This window comes from Amblyomma maculatum, chromosome 7 (genome assembly GCF_055883805.1).
Source record: "Amblyomma maculatum isolate TAMU_Amacu chromosome 7, ASM5588380v1, whole genome shotgun sequence".
Taxonomy (NCBI): Eukaryota; Metazoa; Arthropoda; class Arachnida; order Ixodida; family Ixodidae; genus Amblyomma; species Amblyomma maculatum.
The window spans coordinates 143,404,379-143,426,449 of record NC_139350.1 but is presented as its reverse complement, the minus strand read 5'-3'; the positions used below and the strand labels follow the sequence as shown (position 1 = coordinate 143,426,449).

General features: G+C 43.3%; 1 protein-coding gene across 1 annotated transcript in view; it reads left to right on the top strand.

Annotated features, from left to right (window-relative positions):
- LOC146184903 (aurora kinase A-like) overlaps window positions 1-22,071 on the top strand; it is a 35,657-nt gene that overhangs the window by 3,150 nt on the left and 10,436 nt on the right. Inside the window, exons 2-6 of the mRNA XM_084608649.1 lie at window positions 4,338-4,464; window positions 12,090-12,169; window positions 15,787-15,925; window positions 20,036-20,187; window positions 20,680-20,911. Coding sequence (XP_084464775.1) covers window positions 4,338-4,464; window positions 12,090-12,169; window positions 15,787-15,925; window positions 20,036-20,187; window positions 20,680-20,911 — 730 coding nt within the window. The remainder of the gene's footprint in view (window positions 1-4,337; window positions 4,465-12,089; window positions 12,170-15,786; window positions 15,926-20,035; window positions 20,188-20,679; window positions 20,912-22,071) is intronic.

Genomic DNA, 22,071 nt, shown 5'->3' with positions numbered 1-22,071 from the left:
CCGGTGCTGTAGAAAATAGCTCCAGCAGCCAGAATAAGGAGCTTTCAAGTAGCAGTGAGCACGAAAGCTTGGATGAAGGTGACAGTGCAGATCCTAACCTTGAGGATTCAGAAATGGAAGAAAGCGAAGACTGCACTGCAATGAAAGGGTTCAAGAAACATTTTAAGGAACTGAATGTAACTGCAAGTGAGGAGGATGAGGCTCCAGTTACAAATGAGCTCTGCTTCAAGAAGGTACGACTGAAGGTCGTAAGGAAAAGAAAGAAAATAAAAAAGATTGAGGGAGAACAAAGTTCTCAAAAAGACGCTCCTTTCAGACAACAATGTTCTGATTATGCGGGTAAAACTGGATCAAACGTTCCTCGGCCAAAGGTGCGAATAAAAGTGGAAACAAAAAGAAACAAATCCAAACCTTCCAAGTCAAACAAAGTTGGCAGGGAAATGTCCCATAGAAAAAGAAGGAAAAAGCGGCTGAACTACTGGACGCGCAAGCGCATGGGGAGCCGCCCAGGCCGAGAAAGAATGAGATGGCCTGCTCGAAGCGCTGCTGGCCTAACTTCCGATCGGGAAGCAGAACTCAGGAGTAGAGACCGGAGCGAGAACAACTGGCAGTGGAAAAGGCTCTATAGTAAACGGAAAAAGAGCCAAACTCACGAGAGGAAGAAACGACAGCGTCTAGTAAAAAAGAGAACTCGCTTACCTGAAAGTCGGAGAGGAACTGATACGTTCCAAGAAGCATCCCGAGTGTGGAAATATAGGCGAAATCATGGCTTAGGTTTGTGTGCTTCGCATTTGAATATCTGTGTGTTTCTGTGTTCCTAATTCTTGGCATGTATCCGACAACAGTGTGTTGCTATGTTTGTGAACATCATGGCATTGATATGTGAATTTTGTAATGGGTTACTACAGTTTGTGAAATTTGTGCAATGTGTGTGATATGGTCATTTGCCCCATATATTTGTGAGCGCATGCACGTGCGCGCGATGTTCGTGGTTGTGAATATTGTGGGACAATATTCTTTAAGGGAGGGGCAGTGTCACGAAATCGGCGCCCATTTTCATCAAGCCGGTACGGCGCGAGGCCCGCACGGCGTCGCGTGGAAGGCATGGAGAGCAAAGCCCCCTTCCCCGCGCAGGAGAGCGTGTAGCTTTGTACGCGTTGTTGTCACCCTCTTTCCCCTTGCCCGGGGAAGACGGTGGTTCATCGGCCTGGAATGCGCCAGAAAAATCGAGCATCTTCTATGGGACCTAGCCAATGACGACGCGCGGCTCGACGGGAGGAGAAGAGGGAGCTATAACCAGCGAAGCTATGTGTGTGTGCGCGCTAGCTTTGGCGCGTGTTAACAAACAGACGCAGCGCGCCCTATTTAAAGCGACCGCGCCGCTTGTTGAGTCAGTCAGTTCGTCAGTGTTTGCGACGTATTCGCCTGTGCTTCGGCTGGACTCCCGGGGATCACCCGCTGCTGGCAAGCCCACGGACTTTCAAGGGAGCGGCGCTCGTCTCGTATGGCGGCCACATCGTGACTCTTGAGGCGTCGGACTGCAACAGTGCCCGGTGAACAATTTGGTGTTTGTTTATGTCTCTCTCGTGTTTGATCTGTTGTAAAGCCTGTGTTATTGAATCATTCGGTAGTCGCATGCTTAGCGTTTGTATTCTGTGAACCTCTCGTCTGTGTATTTCAAGTGATCTTGTGTATTCCTTTGTATCGTCTCTTGCTGTGCATAAATTGTGTTTTGTTTGTTACTTCTGACTCCGATCCTTTCTCTGGTTTGAACCGGCGACCGCTGGGCACCAAACGACCACCCCCTTCTGTCACCACAAGGTAGTTGAATTCCGGCTGAGCTTGCCACGCAGGTTGAGGGCATCTCCTTTGCGACCGGAACAGCTACCCCCACTCACTCAAAGGGTGTCTGGGAGTGTGCGCACCGTTAAGGGCGCATCGTTAATAATACCCCCTTAATTATTAACGGGTGATAACAAGGCAGTTAATGCAGCATTCCATTCCTTGTCGTTGCTCCATAAACCAACGATGTGTTTGCGCCCATCCGCCATGAAGGAACATTTTTGCCCTCGTCTGTATCACAGGAAGCGCGCACTTACACTGGAATTTTAGCACGGACATGCTCATCCTTGCATTGCTCCGCGCCAGGTGCGCTGATGTTGTATTAATGAAACATCTTTTACAGGTTGTTATTTTTAAACATAAAAAAACGTATTATGCGGGAAAAGGCGTGATTGAGAGAGAAAAAAAATCTGAAAAATGTACTGACAAACGTAGTATGGAATGTACAGCCCTGGCAAACGTGTAGAACCCAGGGGGTTTGCTTTTGAGGTGTGTATTGGCGCTGATTAAGCATTAGAGGAGATCCTTCCCATAGGAAAGGGTAGGGCGAAAACAGGTTTGGAACACTGCAAATTTATTACAAGCCGCTCAAATTGGCTCAGAAGCTGTCCCCCTGGGCTCAAAGCTTTCGACAAAGACTGCTTTTGACAAAGACTGTACATACACTTCTATCATTTACTGCAAACTGCTGTTAGATATTGATAGCGCAAGTTGTTAAGGTCGTTGGTGGTGGTAAAACCTTTTTTAAGGTCTTATAAAGTTTTTGTTTTGCTTTCTATGCGTTCACCACAGCGGGAATTGATATGTCCGATGTATTCTATCTGTAGAGTTAAAAATAGCAGCAGGTACCTCGCGCTCATCATTGTCGCCGTTACTTTCGAATGCTTCTCTCCCTAGAGGCAGCACATACACCTAGACATGATTTTTTGTCGGCGCAGGTGTACTACAGGTCCTTGAATCTCCTGAAGTGAAGCGGGTAGAAGGGTTTCACTGGAATATGTGCGTTGGACAAGAGTCCTGCTAAACAAAATCATATCTGCGGGAATCAAAAGAAGAGCGGGGCTTTCAACATTGAGCTGGCTACTCCGCGTTTTAGGGTACACGCCTAAACTTTGCGATAGGAAGAAGCCGCCGTGGCAGCTGACTGCCTATTCCGGCATTCTTCTCACGTCACTGACAGCCAGGCCCCACGCTCGATGTTTTCGCTTTAGTAGATTGTCGTTGATTTTCTTTTTATGCTCCTCCGCTTACATTTAGGCATTGGGGGAAGCCATCCTCACAGTCGACTGCCACTGCACTGTGGCGAAGCCTCGGCTATCCTACACGTTTGAGTGCATTTCACACCTACTTGAAGGAATGCCACGATCATCACTTTTTTTTATTAATTTAGAGCACAGGAATTGCCAATAACGCCGCATCAATATTAACTCTAAACGACGCGTTGCGAAGCGTGATCTATCTTGGTCCTAATCAGAAAAAGCAGAACGCCAGGTTTTAAAATTATTAAGTAAAAAATATTATATATAAAAAAAAAATATTAAAAAAAATTAAGTGAAAAGAACTAAGTTTGACAATATCGGATCGGAGCGTAAATTTACACTCCGCAGTGAAGCACTGGTAGCGGTAAGAGAATACATTTAATTAGGACACGTAGTGACCGAGAATCTGGATCACGTCGGTGCAATAACAATTGGTAACTTACAATGGGATGGAGTGCACTTGGCAGACACACGCAGGGGATGAAACCCAGTTTGTCTCTATTCCCCAAGAGTAAACTATATAACAACAGTATCCTATATTAGTACTACACTACATGGCGCAAATGGGAGACTAACGGAAAGGGTTGGACTTGAAGTGAGGACAGCGCATAAATGCAGTCAAAGAAAGAAATAGGTAAAATAGAGACAGGTAATAGCAGTTTGAGACAGGGTAAGATTCTGAGCTAATAGCATCTAAACAGACATCCAGAAGCGTCTTTGGGCAAGGGGTATAATATGAAAAATAATAATAAGCCATTTGAAAACAATCAATTCAAATATAACACGATCAAACTTGGCACGGGTCGTCAGATTTTGCGGGAGGACGGGCAGTTTTCCTGAAGGAGCACTTTTCACCTCCAGTGTCTGAATTCAAGCTGTCGCCGGCGGTGACCAGTATTAGCCCGGGAAACAATATTCCGGTGATTTCCTGCCAAAACAAGCTATAATACGAATTTGTGAAAAGATATCTCGCTTTTTTCGAGCGCACTATATTTGATCAAACAAAGTTCAGCAGAGCTGTTATTTTGGCTTACTGAGACATTTTGTCAACGATAGCTCAAAATAATGGACATGCGCTGATGTGGGCTACCTGCTGCCAGCATGTGCGGTGCCATCTATTCAGGACATGTGTTCTAATTTGAGCTCACCTTGGAGAAGCTTTAATTTCGTGCACGTTTTACTTCCGGAGCCTTTTAAGGCGACTTTCAAGTTACAAGAATCGTTTTTGCATTTCAGCGCGGAAGAGGAAGTGACAGAGTGGCATTTGGAAGATTTTGACATGGGGCCCTTGCTCGGAAAGGGGGCGTTTGGAGAAGTGTACCTGTGTAAAGAGAAGAGTAACGACTACGTCATAGCATTAAAGGTCAGTACTGAGAATGTAGAGTACATGAACTTATTGATTCGATTATTTCGCTCTTGTAGTGAGCATTCAATTCGTACGGTACACCATTGCTGCCGTACGGTTCTATTATTCGATCTTAGAGGACTTACATGTTGCATCAGCGGCTGCTTGAAGGCCTCATTTATGCGGAGTAATTTATTACACGTTGCCGGAGTAGTATTTAAAAAAAAAGCGCATATAGGTATTCGCGGTGCAGTGTAAAGTGGCATCATGTACGGACCTTGCACGGTTATGACTGGGTGGTTCACTATGTAGAAGTAGCGAAAGAAAGTTTTATTTATATACGATGGTTGAAATATAACATTTCTTCCGAAAACAAAACAGAAATGTGGGTAATTATTTAATTCGCAATGACGTCTAATATTTAACACTCTATCATAGACATAATGTCACTCTGCTTTAGAATCCGGCTGTGGAAACCACAATTACGTTTCTTTCAAGGGTTCTAAAATAAACACCTGCACACGGGGCACACAATCATCCAGTATATGCTCTCATGCAGACGAGAGTCGTCATATGGTATTAGAGCACAGAGTCCACCAGTTCTATGGACACCGCCTCAGGCGGGCCTGATTTGAACAGCGGTCAACGCAGCCATCTGCCCTAGCAGGCAAATGGTCGCTCTCGCAGAATAAGGCTAATTAAGGAAAATACCCCGTGAAAATTCGGATACAATTATTCGTTGCTTTCAATAAGGTATACTTTTGATGAAGTTGTAAGAGCATAATGCGCCTTATTTCTTTGTTCATGCTGCTTGTTTAGGGAAAAGTGTGGATTCATTTTTACTAACGCTGGAGCCTCACGCGAAATTATTTAATGACGACGCCCGATAGTTTTATTGCACGATCTTGTATAGCGGTTATTTCTAGCGGGCCGTGCAGTGGACATTTCACGGTCAGAGGCCCCCATTTCTTCCCGTGACCTGCCTCGATTGTCCTGCACACTTTTATCACGAGGAGACTCACTACAATTACCGTCCGAACGCAGCACGTTAGGTCTTCGTTACGATCTAGCTCTTTAGTTCGAATTTGCGGTGTATTGAAACTAATCATCGAGCTCTATTCCGTTCAACTTACCGAGTCTAGACTGTTTTATGGAACAATGTTGCTCTTCAGTGCTATATGTCTATGTGAAATGCATGAAAGGCTTAAAATACTGAAGCTGTTTAATATCTTAACTAGGGCTTAGAGACGTCCGAGAGTTTTTCTATGAAAACGCCCGTCGGAAAGTGAAACCACTCCGAACAGTGCTATACGAACAAGCCTTTGGCGAGTTTGCAAAGTAAATGGAAACGAGTACATGTCTCGAAGCTCAATACACGTGTATCCAAGTGGCTTAAGCCATGTGACGCGCTTAGAGACGTAATTACCTGCGACTCTGTTAGAACATTTCGCATCTGCTGCCTTGCTTAATGTCCAATCAGCGGCATCCACAACCGTAGGTTTCCTTGCGAGCACGATTCATGATTGGAGTAGTTCAATCTTGCCAACGCATAGTATAAGATGATTCACGATGCCTATATAAAATTGGTGGGAGAAAACAAACGCTTGACCTATACTGAGAAAAATATTTTTTGAAGATATATATATGGGGGGGGGGGGGATGCTTTTCCTATTCTATTGTTTAGGGAGACCAGATATATTACTAGGAAACTCCAGAGAGTGAAAGCCTTCAACCCAACAGACAAGATAATATATTCAGAGAAATGAAGACTAATAAAGAAGTGTAGTGTCCGACATGAGGAAGTATATTACAGAGAGACTTGAGCAGGATGTAAAGAACGGCGGTGACGTAAAAAGAGTGAAAGTTAAGCACAAGCAAAAATCAGCTGTTCGCGCGCAGAGACAAGGGGGACATTGTCGTTAGCAACATGGATATACTAGTAAATGTAAGCGAAGTGTTCTACATTGATTTATACAGTAGAGGACTTTTATCAGCATGATATTGTGAGTAGTGGTAGTAGAGAGGAATCAGATGTTCCGTCGAATATTATTTGGGGATTATCTGATTTTTTAAAAGGACAGTGAAGAAATAATGGTGAACATTCTGTCCACCCTTGTATGTAATACTTTATCTCCTCCAGAGTACTGGAAGCTTGGAAGAGCGCTACTATTAATCTTAATCCTTAAGAAAGTGGACGTCAAGGACATGAAAAATTAGGCCGATCTGTTTCCTGTTTCCTGTAATCACAAACAGAAACTATAAAATGCTTCGAGAGCCTTTTCTAAAGGCTACTGTACGATTGGCCACGTGCACTGTATGAAACAGGTGATAGAAAAACCCTCGTGATATGAACGACGCCTGACATAAAATTGATGCTTGGAACGAAATCCGCTAGCAAAATTCGTCCGGTTATTCTAAAGCTCACTGATTACCGAGAAAAGGTTTTGGAATTAAAGAACTGCTCAAAGTTTAAGGGATCTGGGCAGTACGACACTCATGATTACTCGCACAAAATACGCGCTATTAGAAAACCATTGTGGGACAGCACTGCTAGCATCAGGGACCGTAAAGAACGCGTGAAACTAGTATTCGACAAAATATCAGTGAATGGAAATCTTTACCTATGGAATTTCGATAAACTATAAAAAGTAGCCGTTCCAAATCGAACAAAATTGTGACATGAGAAGAGTTCCTTCCCATTGTAGCTCTTGAACGTTAACTGTCGAAGCGTTGTAAATAAAACTGCAGATTTGGAATACTTGTTTACCATTCAGGATCCTGACGTGGTAGAAATTACTAAAACCTGGTTACACGATGAGATAAATGACAGCGAATTTGTTCCCCCTGAGTTCAGAGGTTAACATCGGGATCGCAACAATAGCGACGGTGGCGTTGCACTACTGCTTAAGAAAAAACTTAAAGTTCTGCGCATGAATGATCACTAACCTTGAATGTTTGTTGGGCAAAATGCTCTGTGATGAACACTCTGTAATGGCTGGCGTTGTTTACAGACCGCCAGGTTCTGGTTTGGATGTGCTAGAGAACTTGAAAACCTTCATTATGAACAGCACGACCATTAATACCAAGTTTGTGCTATGTGGCTATTTTAATCTTCCGGGTAAAGATTGGCCTATATTTTCGTCACGTAGTAGTGATGTTGCCCATAATTAAAAGCTCATTAACAATGCGTTTTGTTTCGATTTAAACCAGTTCGTCAGAGATTACACACGTATTCAGGGTAAAAGTAACTCGGTTCTATATCTGGTTTTTGTACGTGGCAACATCCCCGGTGAAATTCAATGCGAGGTTGTTGATGGCACTTCAGACCATCAAGCTGGCTTAGTTCACTTTAGCTCAATTAAACAATGTCAACTAATATAGCTCGTGTGCCAGTTTTTTCTTCTGCAGATGACATTAGCATTATAGATAGATCAGAACTATTATTTGGTGAACTTCTAATTGGCGCAAATAACAATCCTGATGACGTAAACTGAATGTGTCTGAAATTCAAGAACACTGTGCTTGCCTATATTCAGCGGTTGGTTGCCTTTACACTTAGGAAAACAAACATGACTAATCCATGGATTACGAGAGATGTAATTCATTTAAAAAGAAAAGTAATCACGAACGGAACAATTTTTACAATGGTCACTTAAGTAGGCTATTATATGAATCTCCTGCTAATTTCTGTCGATTCATATCACCAAACACATCTCGCACTGACAAATTTGTGATAAACAATCGGTCAACATGTGATGAAGCAGAAATCTCAGACGCTTTATATGAACATTTCAAATCGGTCTTCACACGTGATAACTCATGCACACCTCATTTTGCTGAATTTGATTGCCTGCCTGCCATTGAAGACTTGGAAATAACTGGACCGGGCGTGATTAACCTTTTATTAAAATTCGACGAGAGAAAATCCTCTGGGCCAGATGAAATACCCAATTCCTTTTTGAAGAGGTACGCTGAATGGCTGTCGAAATTTCTGACAATTATCTTCAACGCAGCTCTGTCGTCAAGTACTTTGCCGGAAGACTGGAAACTGTCACAAATAAAGCCGTTACATAAAAGCGGAAACAGGCAACTTGTCTCGAATTATCGACCAATAGCTCTAACCTGTACCTGCTGTAAGTTATTGGAGCATATCATTCATAAACAGATTACCGCATTTCTTGAAACTCATTCCATTCTTTCACTAGATCAGCACGGTTTTAGGACGGGTTTCTCGACTGTGACCCAACTTGTTGAAGCAATTCATGATTTTTTATCTGCTATAAACGACCGAAGTCAAATAGGCGCATTATTTTTAGACTTAGCTAAAGCATTCGATAAAATCGCTCACTCGAATATACTAACTAAACTTCGTAGCATATAAAACATTCTATACTCTGTAACTGTTTTCAAGCGTACCTGACATCTAGACACCAATATGTTGTCTATAGAGAATTTTCTTCTAAATTTTTGCCAGTTGAATCCGGGGTACCCCAAGGATCAGTATTTAGACCTTTACTTTTTCTGATTTTTATTATTACATTGTTGATGGTTGTGGCGCAAAGCTCCGGTTATATGCTGACGACTATGTATTGTACTGTGTTATTAATTCACATGAAGAATATGTGAAGTTGAACACTGATCTCAATCGGGTTTATAAGTGGTTTGCCACCTGGAAGATGTGTGTAAACTATGCCAAAAGTGTTGTTTTAACTGTCACAAATAAGAAGCATCCACTGACGTTTGACTATTCAGCTCACGGTAACCAACTTGTCCGAGCTTCTGAATACAAGTACCTAGGTCTTCACATAACTCACGATTTGAGTTGCCACCATCATATTATACACATTGCTAATAAATTCATGACAAAATTACATTACTCGAAGTGATGTCTCCGTAACTCGTCAAAGGATGTTAAGCTGCGTATAAATCTCTAGTGCTACCTCTTTTTGAATACGGCAATATAATTTTGGAACCGCTTACTTTAGTTAATATTAATAGAGTGGAAAGAGTGCAAAAGAAGGCGGTCAGGTTTATCTTCAATCAATGTGGCAAAAAGTCGGTTACGGAACTCAGGGATAGAGGAGGTTTGATTGCATTATCAAACAGAAATAAGATAGCACGCTTGCGTTTCCTGTTTAAAGTTGTAAAAGGCAAATTAAGTAGCAACACGCATGAATTGGTTGCCCTTTCTTCTGGTTATGCTACGAGACGCAGAAATCCTTTTACTTTGCTTCCTCTTCAAACAATGTCTTTTAAGTATTCACTCTTCCCTCGTACGGTAGTAAAGTGGAACGGCCTCGATGGTGCATGGTTTGAGATGGGAGACATCCAGCAATTTTAGGTGTTTATTGAACGTAGCATGTGAAATTTAGTCATTGTTATTTACAGTCACTTGTTTGTTTTTTAATTCCATTCATGTGTCTACGGTTTCATGTATTTTATCCTTTTGGACAATATTTCATTATTGTTTTTGCTATTGTGATGTTCTCTGTGGTCATTCCCACCCTGACACGGCTCCTACCTTCGGGTTAGCAGTATTGCAAATAAATAAATAAACAAATAACTAAATGCCCTACGAGAAGGCATTTATCCCCTTCGAAACCACATGAGTCATGGCTGTATAGCGATATCAAAATGTAGATGGGCCATACGTGAAAATAGTGGAACAATTCTATAGCGACTGCACAGGGACCATGTACAGTCCTCCATCAAGAAAGAAATAAAGTTCCCATAAGGAAGAGTGTTAGGTAAGCAGATAACTGTATGGTTCACCCGCTTCCTTAAAGTAACAATTCGGACACCTCACTTGAGAAAAGTTAGGGAGGATGTTTGATGAAGAGTGCCTCAGTAATATGCGGTTTTTCGGATCACATTGGCGTGCTAAGTAACTCAGGGGACAAATTGTGAACTTTTATATTGATTTATTGAGGAAAAGCGAAATGGTGGGTCTAAATAGTTATATGGAGAAGATTAATGTTTTACAGCCGCGAATACATGAGCGCCAATACATGGTGGAGAAACCGACCTTCAGGTTTCTACATTTTCAACAAAGCCTGTACATATTCCAGCACGACAATAGTATCGTGTGTACAATCGCCAAATAGGCGGCACACGATGTGGGAATGTCTCATAGCACAAACGTCTGGCTTACATACGCCACCAGCCTTATTCCGTTTTTTATTCTCCGGGCACACGTTCGTGAATTTGGTATGGAAGCAAAGACTGTGCGACATTTCTTGCCATAACCTTCTTGAGGCCATGCAGTCTGCGACGAATGCGCCGAATGACTGCATGCGTATGTGAATTGTGGTTGGTGAAGAGTACCGACATTTTGGAGTAACTGATTGGAGGACTCAGGAATAAAGTGTGTGCATCATACGCAGCAGAGCGCTGCCAAGTTTTTTACCCGTGATACTTTCAATGAAGTGATAACAGGATTCCAAGAAAGCTGGTAAAAGGCAACACAAAAGTATTTAATTCTTGAGCACTTTTGTGCACAGACTGGAGCGGTAACTGGAAATTATGTAGACTGAAATTCCTATGTTTAAACGCAGATCTGAGAGAGCATGAGAACTCAAAGAAAGGCAACTGATACCTCGCCTGTAATTTCGTCGACAAAAATGGTTCTGCATGGCGCAATTCAAATCACGCATGTTCTTAGGGGCCGTCTGGACGCACACGTGAGATCATAGGCGCCTACTGTACGATGAAAGTATTGCCGTTTTGAGTCAGCTGCGATCGCATTGTCTGATAAGGAATAGTGCTATTTAAATGATACTTAATATTTATGCCTTACTTCATTAAATTCGAACGTCCGGCAGATATGTTTCTTCACGATTGTACGTTTTTATTCCCGGGCAATGATTCTATTTATAACTTTATACCGCATTTTTTTTTATCACGGTAGGTTGGTTACTAATCTTGAAAATGCACAAAAATGTACTCATCCTGTCTAGTTCTGTGTGACTTTAGCATACCGTTGTGTCTTGTGTACGCTCCGTTTCAAAGCGGTTTTTTAAATCATTGGTGTATGTGAATGCTGCAGTCGTCTTTTAGGGGCCCAATCCTTACTGGAACTGAGAAAAACTGAACGCCTGCTTCGCCAAGTGTTCTCTGTCTTTGCCGCTAATTTGCGCTAAGGTGTCTCTTGAATAAAAGGACTCGCTACAGAGTTTCGAAAACTGTACCATCCAGCGTAAATGGTCTTTATGAAGTGAGAAATGTGTTAGCTTTAAAGACCCATCGTCCGTCAGTCAATACTTTACAGACAGCCAAAAGAAACCGTGTTGTTGAAGATCGGAGGCGGACCTTTGAGAGAAAACATTCGCTCTCTCGATGCTCTTGATGCTGCCTCGTTAGCCGACTTTTGCCCCTTGAGGCTGTCTGAAAGAGTACGGGAGCTCACCCCCATAGGTACCAGCAGTCAGCGTAGAGACGCACTACTGGTTAACGCGCCTCATTCGAAAAGCGTAGGCATCAATCCGCCCACCTACGGGTTAACCGAAAACTGCTTGCTCCTTTTTGTATAGCTCCGTGTTAAGGCGGCACAACGAAGTTCAGCGCAGGGTTCCTGTTTCCGCGTAACTTTTCAACGCCTACTAACTTTGCCTGAATTGTTCATCATCACAACTTTGCGCGTGCAGGTACTGGACAAGGAAGCTGTGCAGAGGGCCAACATGGAGGCACAGCTTGTTAGGGAAATTCAGATTCACGGTCAACTGAGGTGAGCTTGCTCGCACTTCGCTGTCGTGAATGCGCTGTTAGTCTAGCTTCTAACACGTTGCGTAGTGGCTTATGCTGTTGCGCAGAGCTTATCCCTGCTTTCTGGGCTTTCCGCATTGGTGGAACTGCCAGCACGAATCAATTGCTTGACTCCCCAATCGTGCCCTGAGGGAAACGGTGAAGGAAGGAATGAAAGTAAGAATGGTGGCAGTCCTAGAGAAGGGCAGCGTATAGAGTCCGTCCCTTGGGTTTTAACGTCCTCTGAAATCACACTATAAACAGTTACGTTTTGCTTCCAATGAAACATATAATTCGAACTAGCGTTTAGTACGGTTGCAGAGCAGGAGGCGATGAGAAAGTTGATACAAATCCGGCTTTCCGGGACATGTAATTTTGCGTCAACACACTAATGTAATGTGATCGGTAATATGATCTAAGCATGCTTCTCGTTCAAATTAAACTATGTGTGCACCAATTCGTGCTTTTTGTTAAATTTCTTTTAGTCTCGTTTCTTCTATTTTTGTTTTCACCCTTGAAATAGGAGACATCACGCGCCTTCTTTCCTGAGATGTCGGCTGAGGGGTCCAACACTGATAAATTTATATATTGCTGCATACCATTCAATTATGTATTTGTCGCAGCTGCTAGCTTGCTGCATTATCTGTGTAATTGTAGCGCACAATTGATTGTCGCGAGACGCAGCTTCATCAGCTACTTTGACGCGAAAGAAGCGCCGAGATGTGTCCCAATGATTTCGGCCGCTACGTATGTTTCTGTAAGGGTCTAGGTTTTGTGGCTTCATCTAGAGGTTTCTGCGCCGCCTTGAAATTGAGTGCTGATGGGTGCGACACGTTTTCTTTGTTCGACGGCAACCAAGCATGTTGGCTCTTATCGCCGCCGCCGAATTTCTTAGTTTTTTGCGACCGCAAGTCAGCCAAATAAATATTTCAGTCAGTAAATTCCAAGCCTCTTGTTTCGTCTCCAATGGCCTTGTCCCCAATACGTGACAATATGCCTATTCCATGGGCGTGATTTCAGCTTCCAATGCATTGAAAAAATTGCTCCGGGGAGTTGAATACTTTATAAAAAACCAATGCACAGTTTTTTGGAAATACTGTGTTAGAAGCGGTCAAATATTCTAAGACATATTTATGAATTTGTTGTTACAGTTTATATACACCTGATATACGCAGGGAAACATTGCTCCTAAATTTGTCGTGAGCTGGCATTATGTGGTTAAGACTGTGATAGAAACCTACGGGGTCTCTTTTCGAAAAACTTATAGTGTGTAACACACATGCTTACTCCGGATATATTCATTTTTATGGTGTCATTACGCGATAGGTGAAACAATAGCCTTCGTAAGCGCTTTCCCAAAACTTGTTCAGGGTTTTTGGGTACCATTCGTAACGTTGTTCTACAGCGTAGGCTGTTCTTTCCACTGCTTCTTTTTATGCACCGTCCAGGCGCCCAGCCAGTATTAGACGCTGCTACAGGGTCTTCGCGTTTCCTACACCTAACTAAAATTTGAGGGAAGCACACTCCCTAGCCTGAGTGTCCCTCGGTAATTTCGGCGAGTAGACAGAGCTTCCAGAACAGAAGGTCGATCATCGCGTTCTGTTTTATGCTTTGACTGGGGCTTCGCAACGTCCGATTGGGGTTGTCGCTAGGACATGTTCAAGGCTTTGGTGCTAGGTTGTCCCGATGTTTCAAAAATGACCAAGCAAGCAGCACGTGAGCCGATGGTATTCAGACGGCTGATACAGGTTCTTCAAGACAGTGCCGGCAATATATCGAATATAAAGCTGGAAGGTGACAGAGCAGTGTGTCTTTATATTAACAAGGCTCGTTCAGTTTTTCACCACCATGTGGTGGTGCATGAAATGCGTTGGGACCGATGCTCCTCGCGTGCATATGATGACACCTCGACTTTTCGGAGCAACCTGTACGATGTTCTCGTTACCGTACGTGCATGATCGTGATCAGCAGCTTGCACCACAGTCTACATCTGACATGAATAACTTCACGCAGTTTTGTTTGGCTCCTACATGGCCCATATCTGCTGGACGCGCTCGTTCGAAGGAGACGCAGAAGGACGCGTACAGGGGATGCAGCGAGAGCATCTTCCTTTTATTGAGAGCAATGCGGGGAGGGATGGGGGGATGGGGACTGTTTCGGTTCCTGTCCGCGTTTCCGGTCTTCAGTACAGTCCGCTTCTGTGAGCGCATAAACCGGAGAGCTCCAGTGTAGAGACGTCACAGCAATGTCACCAAATTTAATTTCCTCTAGTATACTTTGAATATGGCAGAGTTTCTGGAGTTCATTTTGCCAGTTTCTAAGCAATGCAGCGACATTTCTTCACATAAAAAAAGTTGTTTGGTTTCATATATCCCTCCAATGTCTCAACACTCCTTGAATTCATGCTGTACAGAATGTAATTTACCATCGAGTCCAAAATAATCATTGAACGTTTGTTTGTATATAATCGCACCAGAAATCACGGTGATGTAAATGGCGCACACGTTCCGATTTGTCACGTCGTATATTTCCAGAAGTGGAGTACCTTCGTGTGCAGAAAATATCTGAATTTGGATAAAATCTTGGCAAGACATTATTTTAAATTCTACGAGCTAAAAAGAGTCCCATGTGCGAAGCTTAAGTGTAAAGAATGCGAGGCATTTTGTTTCGTCTCAGGACTTGTAATGGCCAAGTAATTGACAAATTATGCCGCTCCGCGCGTTTAGTCTATTTAGCAGCCCGCAGTAACAGGTAAAAGGCCGTGAATGACGTATTCACTGCAGCGGTGTGTCTGCGTCTGGAAAGCGACCGCTCTAATGAGGAAAACTAATGCTTCAAAAGTCTACAGAGCTTTCCTTGCCTCGAAAAAAAAAAATGCGCCTAGGAAAGCGTAAGCGAAAGATACGGTGATCTTACCTCCCAACTTTTTTGACGCGATTACGAGCTTCTCCGCAATGGTCAGGCGCTATGCGAAGCCTGAATATTATTTCAGCTGTAATGGGCTTGAACACTACTTCCAATATAGATTCTACTGCAAACATATGCTTGGTTTACATAGAAGTGCCATGTCTGCAGTTGTTGGAATCGTTCTAAACTTTCCGAAAAACCAGAGAAGTGATTGCTATGCGTGTCAGTGCTGTTGCGTATGCTTACATATGCTTGGTCCTTCTTCCATATAAAAATGAGGGAGCATTAGCTAGATAACCAGGTCTTCTGACTGCGTGATCGTTTTTCCTCTCGCGAGAAAGCGCACGTAAAACACTTTTCAAGCCCCTCGTGAGCTTTCCAAAGTAAAAATGCTTGTTAAGAACCCATTTCTGTTTTCTCGTTTTCTGTGTGGGATTGGATCAAAGTGCCTTGTGTATTCCATTTTCTGGCTACTGTTTAAATTCGTGGCACTCCAACATTATTCTAGTTTACTCAAAAGTTTGGTAATACTATAAATAAAAATGTTGAAATATATACTGAAGTGCTTAAACATTTTCGCACCACACTTTATGCACCTTTCAATTTATACGTGCGCATACTATACAATGCTATGTTGTACACTAACAATGGTGACAGAATTGCTCAGCGGCTACTTTGTCCCACTTCTCGCAGACACCCGAACATCATTTGCTTATACAATTGGTTCCACGACGAAGACAGGGTCTTCCTCATCTTAGAGTACGCACCGAACGGCTCGCTTTTTGACAAGCTTATGAAGGAAGGATGTCTGTCTGAAAACGCAGTCGCAACGGTGAGTTCTCTGCTTCCTTCTGCTTACCCACATTTCATCGTGCTGGATGCTTTGATTCCTACAATCACCCATGCGACGTTTTCCAGACGCCCCTTTTAATGCCGGGCGAAAAGTGCTCTGCCCATGAGCACAAGTCTCGGGGTTATCTTTCTATTCGGTCAATAAAGTCGTAATGATTCTATTGCTGAAAGTTGTAATAAAGGCAATGTTGAAACAGGGGTACTGAACGCGCAAGGGCACGCAAGTGCACACCCACCCACACGCGCACACACACACACACACACACACACACACACACACACACACACACACACACACACACACACACACACACACACACACACACACACACACACACACACACACACACACACACACACACACACACACACACACACACACACACACACACACACACACACACACACACACACACACACACACACACACACACACACACACACACACACAAACACGCATGCACCTCACTCTCCCTGTCTCCTTGTGTAGTGTTTTACTCATTTTCACGGCGGGAGCTGCTTGGAACTTGTTTTGTAGAGATGAATTCGAATGCGAGGAGTTGAGTCCCTTCTTGACGCTCATAGAATATGGTTTCAACCGAAAATATAGTTTAAATGCAATGGGAAACCAAGCTAAGCTCTTGCCATGAGGTGGCGTATATCGTATTAAGTGGCCAGTAACTAACTGTCCTGTATAACAAGCTAATCTTCGAAAATATGGATCAAACATGCGGAATAGCTTGGCAACGCTGTGAGAAGCTTGGGTACAGGTGACTATTTGGGACACTTCCGCGTGCCTTATGAGCGGCGGGAATAAAGAGGGTATTTTTTTACCATTCACAGATACTTACTACCTATGGGTTACGTCGGTGCAGTAGTATAGGTGGATTGTACAGCAATGCTGACTTTGAGCACCTTATACGGTTCGCGTAATGTACGGGGCAAGGTTACGTTGCGAAAGGTATGGTCATGAGAACCTAACTCTTGTCAAAATTGTTCTGGATTTAACAATTTTGTTGAAAATAACGAAGCACGAATAAATTTGAAGGCTTGTAGAGTTGGCTCTTCTGAATCAGCGATTGCAGAACAGCGTCCCTCGCATTTAATAAATATGTAATGCACATTCCGCTGGGGTACATCACAAATAAGGGAACTTCGCTTTGGCAACGGTAAGACGTGCTGCGACGTTATTTTATAACAGTACAAAACCAACTCAAGCAATTATGAAATGCGCACTTTTGAGGATCGGTATTTCAGTCACATCACCGATCAAGTACAATTAGGAGCTGAATTTACCTCCGATTGTGCGGTCCTCAATTCGGCATCTTGTTTGTTCCCCATGAAATCTATAACGTAATTTTTATTGCGTAGCGTGACTCAACCGTATTAAATTTGACTATTATATGAATATGTCTGCGTGGTTGTGCAATCCACCACTTAAATCGCCACTGACGTATCTCTCCCGATTTTTGAAACAATTATCTGTGAACTTGAAAAAGAATCATCTAAAAAGCAATAATTGCTTTGGAACGAATCGTTCAGTAGAGGAACTCAATTCTTGAGCCCATTTTAGCAGGATGAAAAGAGCATACAGAAATCTGAGGATATATCAGCCAAAACAGTTAGGTTTGGGAGCATGAGTGGAAGTGGAAGCTAGCAGGAAATGAAACCTTGAGGTTTTCCAGACGCCACATGCTTGCTGCAAGTACACTACCTCAAGTTCTTGCGGAGTCCTCTATATGCGGGCACAGCTGCAGGACATTCTAAAACCCGCCCCAAAGGTGACATACCGCGTTTCCATCCCAGCCCCACTCAATGCACATAGGTCTCAAGCCAGCTTGGATCTCGTGGCACGTGTGGAACGCTCTCAAGAGTATCTGGTTCTAAGCACACGTTCCCGATCACCTAGAAGTGCACACATTGGGGATATCCTTTTGTGGAGTAGGCGTACGTGAAAGTTGACGGCTGTGGCATCAAACTATATTGGGAGCGGCCCTGACAGAAAAAGAAAGTGTTGGCTAGAGACATTTCTCAAAAAACTCATTATATCCCCGTTTACTGCAAAAGCTATACTGCATGTCCTTGAGTAGCTACTGTCGGTGATAAGGAATCATTTAGCTGCACGCGCTGGCTAGTAAATTTGCCGAAATCCTAGTAAGCATATTCTTTGGCCGAACTTTCTGCATATAATTTCGGGCGCACCACCATATCGGTAGCAAACGAGAGCACTCACTCACCTATTTGTATTTGCAGGAGCGCCGGAGCGCGTTGTGTTCGCAGTAAATGCTGTGAGGGTTGTACACAGTTCTGCAAGATAAGCCCAGCCTTTTTGATCTCGACTACAATTCAGTCAAATGACAAGTTTTTAGTTATTCCTCACTCATTCATAAGTAATTTTTCAATAAATAAGAATACCAGAAATTTTTTCTTTCGTTTGGAGAATTCCTGAAGATGCACTGGAAATACCTGATGGGCCCACATATGTGTACATTATTAGCCAACATTCGTTCGACGTCTAAATTATCCTTCTCTTGAGCCATACTTGTCACAATTAGTAATGATGCAACAATCACATTGGCATATTTTTGGATATCAGAGAGCTAGATGTTGCAGAACAAACAAAACAATTTAGATACACACAAAAGCCGCACACGCGCTACTTTACAAAGAGAAACTTTCATCCTAAAAAAATACGAATTTATGCTTTCTTGCCTTGTGTCTCGTTTAAGATGCTTCCACTGGACTAGTTCCGAAAGCATCACGGTCATAACCTCCATAATTCGCCCAACATAGCATTTCAGCAGCAACCATAAACGATAAGAAAGGAGGAATGCTGGGCTTCAACAGAGACACAACGAATAAACTTCAAACTTCAAAGTGGTTTTGCATGCTTGAGACCTGCCATCATTATGGTGCACATGACTAGCACTGGTTCGCAGCACTGTCTTCTTGGGAACCCTAATGGCTGTGTCAGCTAGAAGGGGCTAACACTGGATGATGTGTGAGCGGGGATTTTATGATATAGGGTCCCTGGACGTTGTGGGCCCCTTTAATGACGTCATATAGTTATTGGTTTACTTCTCTAGCGTCGAGGGCGACAGAAGTTTCGGGAGCTTTGTTTTATAACTTTCAGCAGACCAATAGGCTTAAAATCATGTTTACTTTTAGGTTTTAATCAATCTTGCCTTGCTGTGTTCGAAGTTGCTAAAGTTGTTCGGTTTCTTTTCACATTAAAGAATACTCTAATACATGAGTACTGAAGGTGATAACATTTTAACGTAGAGCAAGTAACAGTAAATCTAGGTGTTTACTGTACGCGCGTGGTTTAAATAATGAATCCATAAGGCATGCCAAGAAGTCAGTTATCGGTAACTGGAAAGGCGAACTGAATAGGGGGATTTGCCGGTCAACGCATGGTTTTGATTGAACTGAAGCCGTCAGTTTGAATGACTAGAACTGGGCGGGAAGTCTTACGAGGTGCACTCATGAGAAACGGGGCTTGTATCGGTATCTTCAATATCATACCCAGAAAGATGACTCATGTAGAAACAAAACGTTTTCGACATTTAAAAAAAAAATCAAATAGAGGGACACGTATTTCAAATATGATGCAATGTGATAGAAAAAAAAAAGCAGCTGATGACATCCGCATTTATGTCATTTTTGCGTCTAGAGAGAGTCTGTAGATGGCATGTTCCTTGCAAGCTCACGACGAAACCCAAGAGCCGAGAAAATAATTTATTCGCGAGTTGTACCTGAAATGCTTCGGTGCTTCTGGAGAATAAAATTAGACAGTGAAAATGACATTAGATACCCCATGTTTTCCAGTGTGGCATATAGATGCCTCAGGTCTCAATCGATTGGGCTTTTTGGGCGGTTAGTTCCCGGTACAATGACAGTAGTGCAGTGAACACGCGTGACAGATCTTTGGTCGTCCAGTTGGGAACTGGGTTCTAATATTTCGATGAAAGGGCAATCCAGCCTCTTTTAAATTTTGGTGTGCATTCTTTTTTTGCATTCTTGGACGATACGCTGCGTACCTCGCTCTTACAGCTGCTCATAAGCACTCCTCTCGATGCCTCTCATGCAGTATGTGTTCCAGCTGTGTTCAGCGTTGAACTACCTGCACTCAAGGAACGTTATTCACCGGGACATCAAACCAGAGAACCTTCTGTTAGGCCTCCACGGTGAAATCAAGGTGGCGGATTTCGGGTTGTCGGTGCAAGTTCTGGCCTTTCAGAGGTGGGCACACCGACCAGCTTTCATTAAGTATCGGTCGTCGTTTGTAGTACCTATATGGAGACTATTAGCGCTGTTTACAGTTATGTCTCCATGGTATGCAATCAGAGCAACGGGTTTGTCTTAACAAAGCGCAAACTAATTTGTTAGGTCCAGAGGGGATTGAAATTTCGAGGTAATGTTTGGCAGGTATAGACAACATTTTATTCTTACTCGGCCAGCTTGCATTTACCGCTCCTTGTAGGGGCGGCTTCGTTCTTCGATTGGCCGGTGTGCCATCTTTTCAAGCAACGTTTATTTTCCCCTAACAACTAATGATGTGCGAGGCGGGGCTGAAACTGACTTCAAGCGATTAGCCGGGACAGCCGCAGATACTGGGGAACTAGTCTAAGCTAGTTATGAGTTTCAGCACCTCTCTAGAATTGCAAAGAGATGAGCGTGCCTTATTTCACGGTGCATAAACGCGCATGTTGATACTTGCAATGTCCCTTGCAGGCGGAAAACGTTCTGCGGAACTTTGGACTATATCGCACCTGAGATGATAACCAAACTACCATACGACAAGAAAGTGGACATCTGGAGTCTAGGAGTACTCATTTATGAGCTGCTCGTGGGAAAAGCTCCATTCCAGGCACCTACCGCTACTCGCACCCAGGAGCGCATCCGAGATGCCACGGTCATGTTCCCGATGCTCATGAGCAACGCCGTGTGCGACCTCGTCGGAAGAGTGAGTAGCCTCCATTGTCTTAAGTAGCTTGAGCTTGAGGCTGGTGGCAATAATTGGCCTTCATGCAAGTCAACAAATCAAACGAGGAGTTCATTATTTTGTCCACACGGCTGGTTAACCAGGCGATTCAAATTATCCAGAATGTGTTTTTCAACAACCAAAACATATATATTTTGTAGTGACTGCTGTTCGTGGCGCGTGTAGGAGACATATATTTCACCTGATAGCTTGTAACGAAAAGAAGAATAATAAACCAATAATTTCGATGTTGGGACATGTAAATATAATACTAAGGTGAAGGCCGTCCAAATTGCGAAATCGTATGCAAGGAGAAGTTTTAAAATTTAGTAGTGGAAGTTATAGTGCGGGGTATCAAACGTGAAGAAAACACTCACGAAAACCAAAGTTGGCATTCAACGTTGCACATTGAATGAATGAATTGGCTTTGAGTAAATGCCGACACAGCTTGCTTCTTTTCTCATGTGGAAGATGTCAAACGTGATTCCTGTGACGATATCACGCCACACAGATGCCATTTTTACACTGCGCGATGCAGCAGAGCAACCCTCGGCGAGATGTAAAAAGCCTACCTTTTGGGCTAAAAACGTTCGAACAACGATGTAAAAAACCTTCGCTTTCAAAATATTCATTGCTGGAGGAGGTGAATACGAAACAGTTGATCATAAATTTTACTCAATCAGTTTATTACGCACTACGCGCAAATAATATACTCTCTACTGCAAAGCGCACCTGCAGACAAACCGCTCACATACCTTTCATGGCTTTTCAAAGAAGGATCTGAATTAATAATCTCAAGCACAGCATATACTGTAGCCACCGCTTTGTGCTCTTACTCCTGATAAGGATAGAAGAATGAGAGATGGCTCGACCATGGTCTCCTGAACCAATGTTACTAGACTAGCTGCATTTAAACTCTCCGCCCGTGCTTTTAGTGTTGATGTTTCCCTTCCCTCGCAAGCCTCCCGATGCTGGGGCCGCTACATCTTGCTCCGCAGTAGACGGTCCGTCGCAGCCTACAGCTCGCGTAGACGTGTAGCTTGTGTGTGTTTCAGGCTCGCTGCTATTTTTCCTTGCCAAACTTGCGATACCAGGAAAAAGTGGTACTCGCCTAAAACGTCTTGGCCAGTCTCATCGCTGCG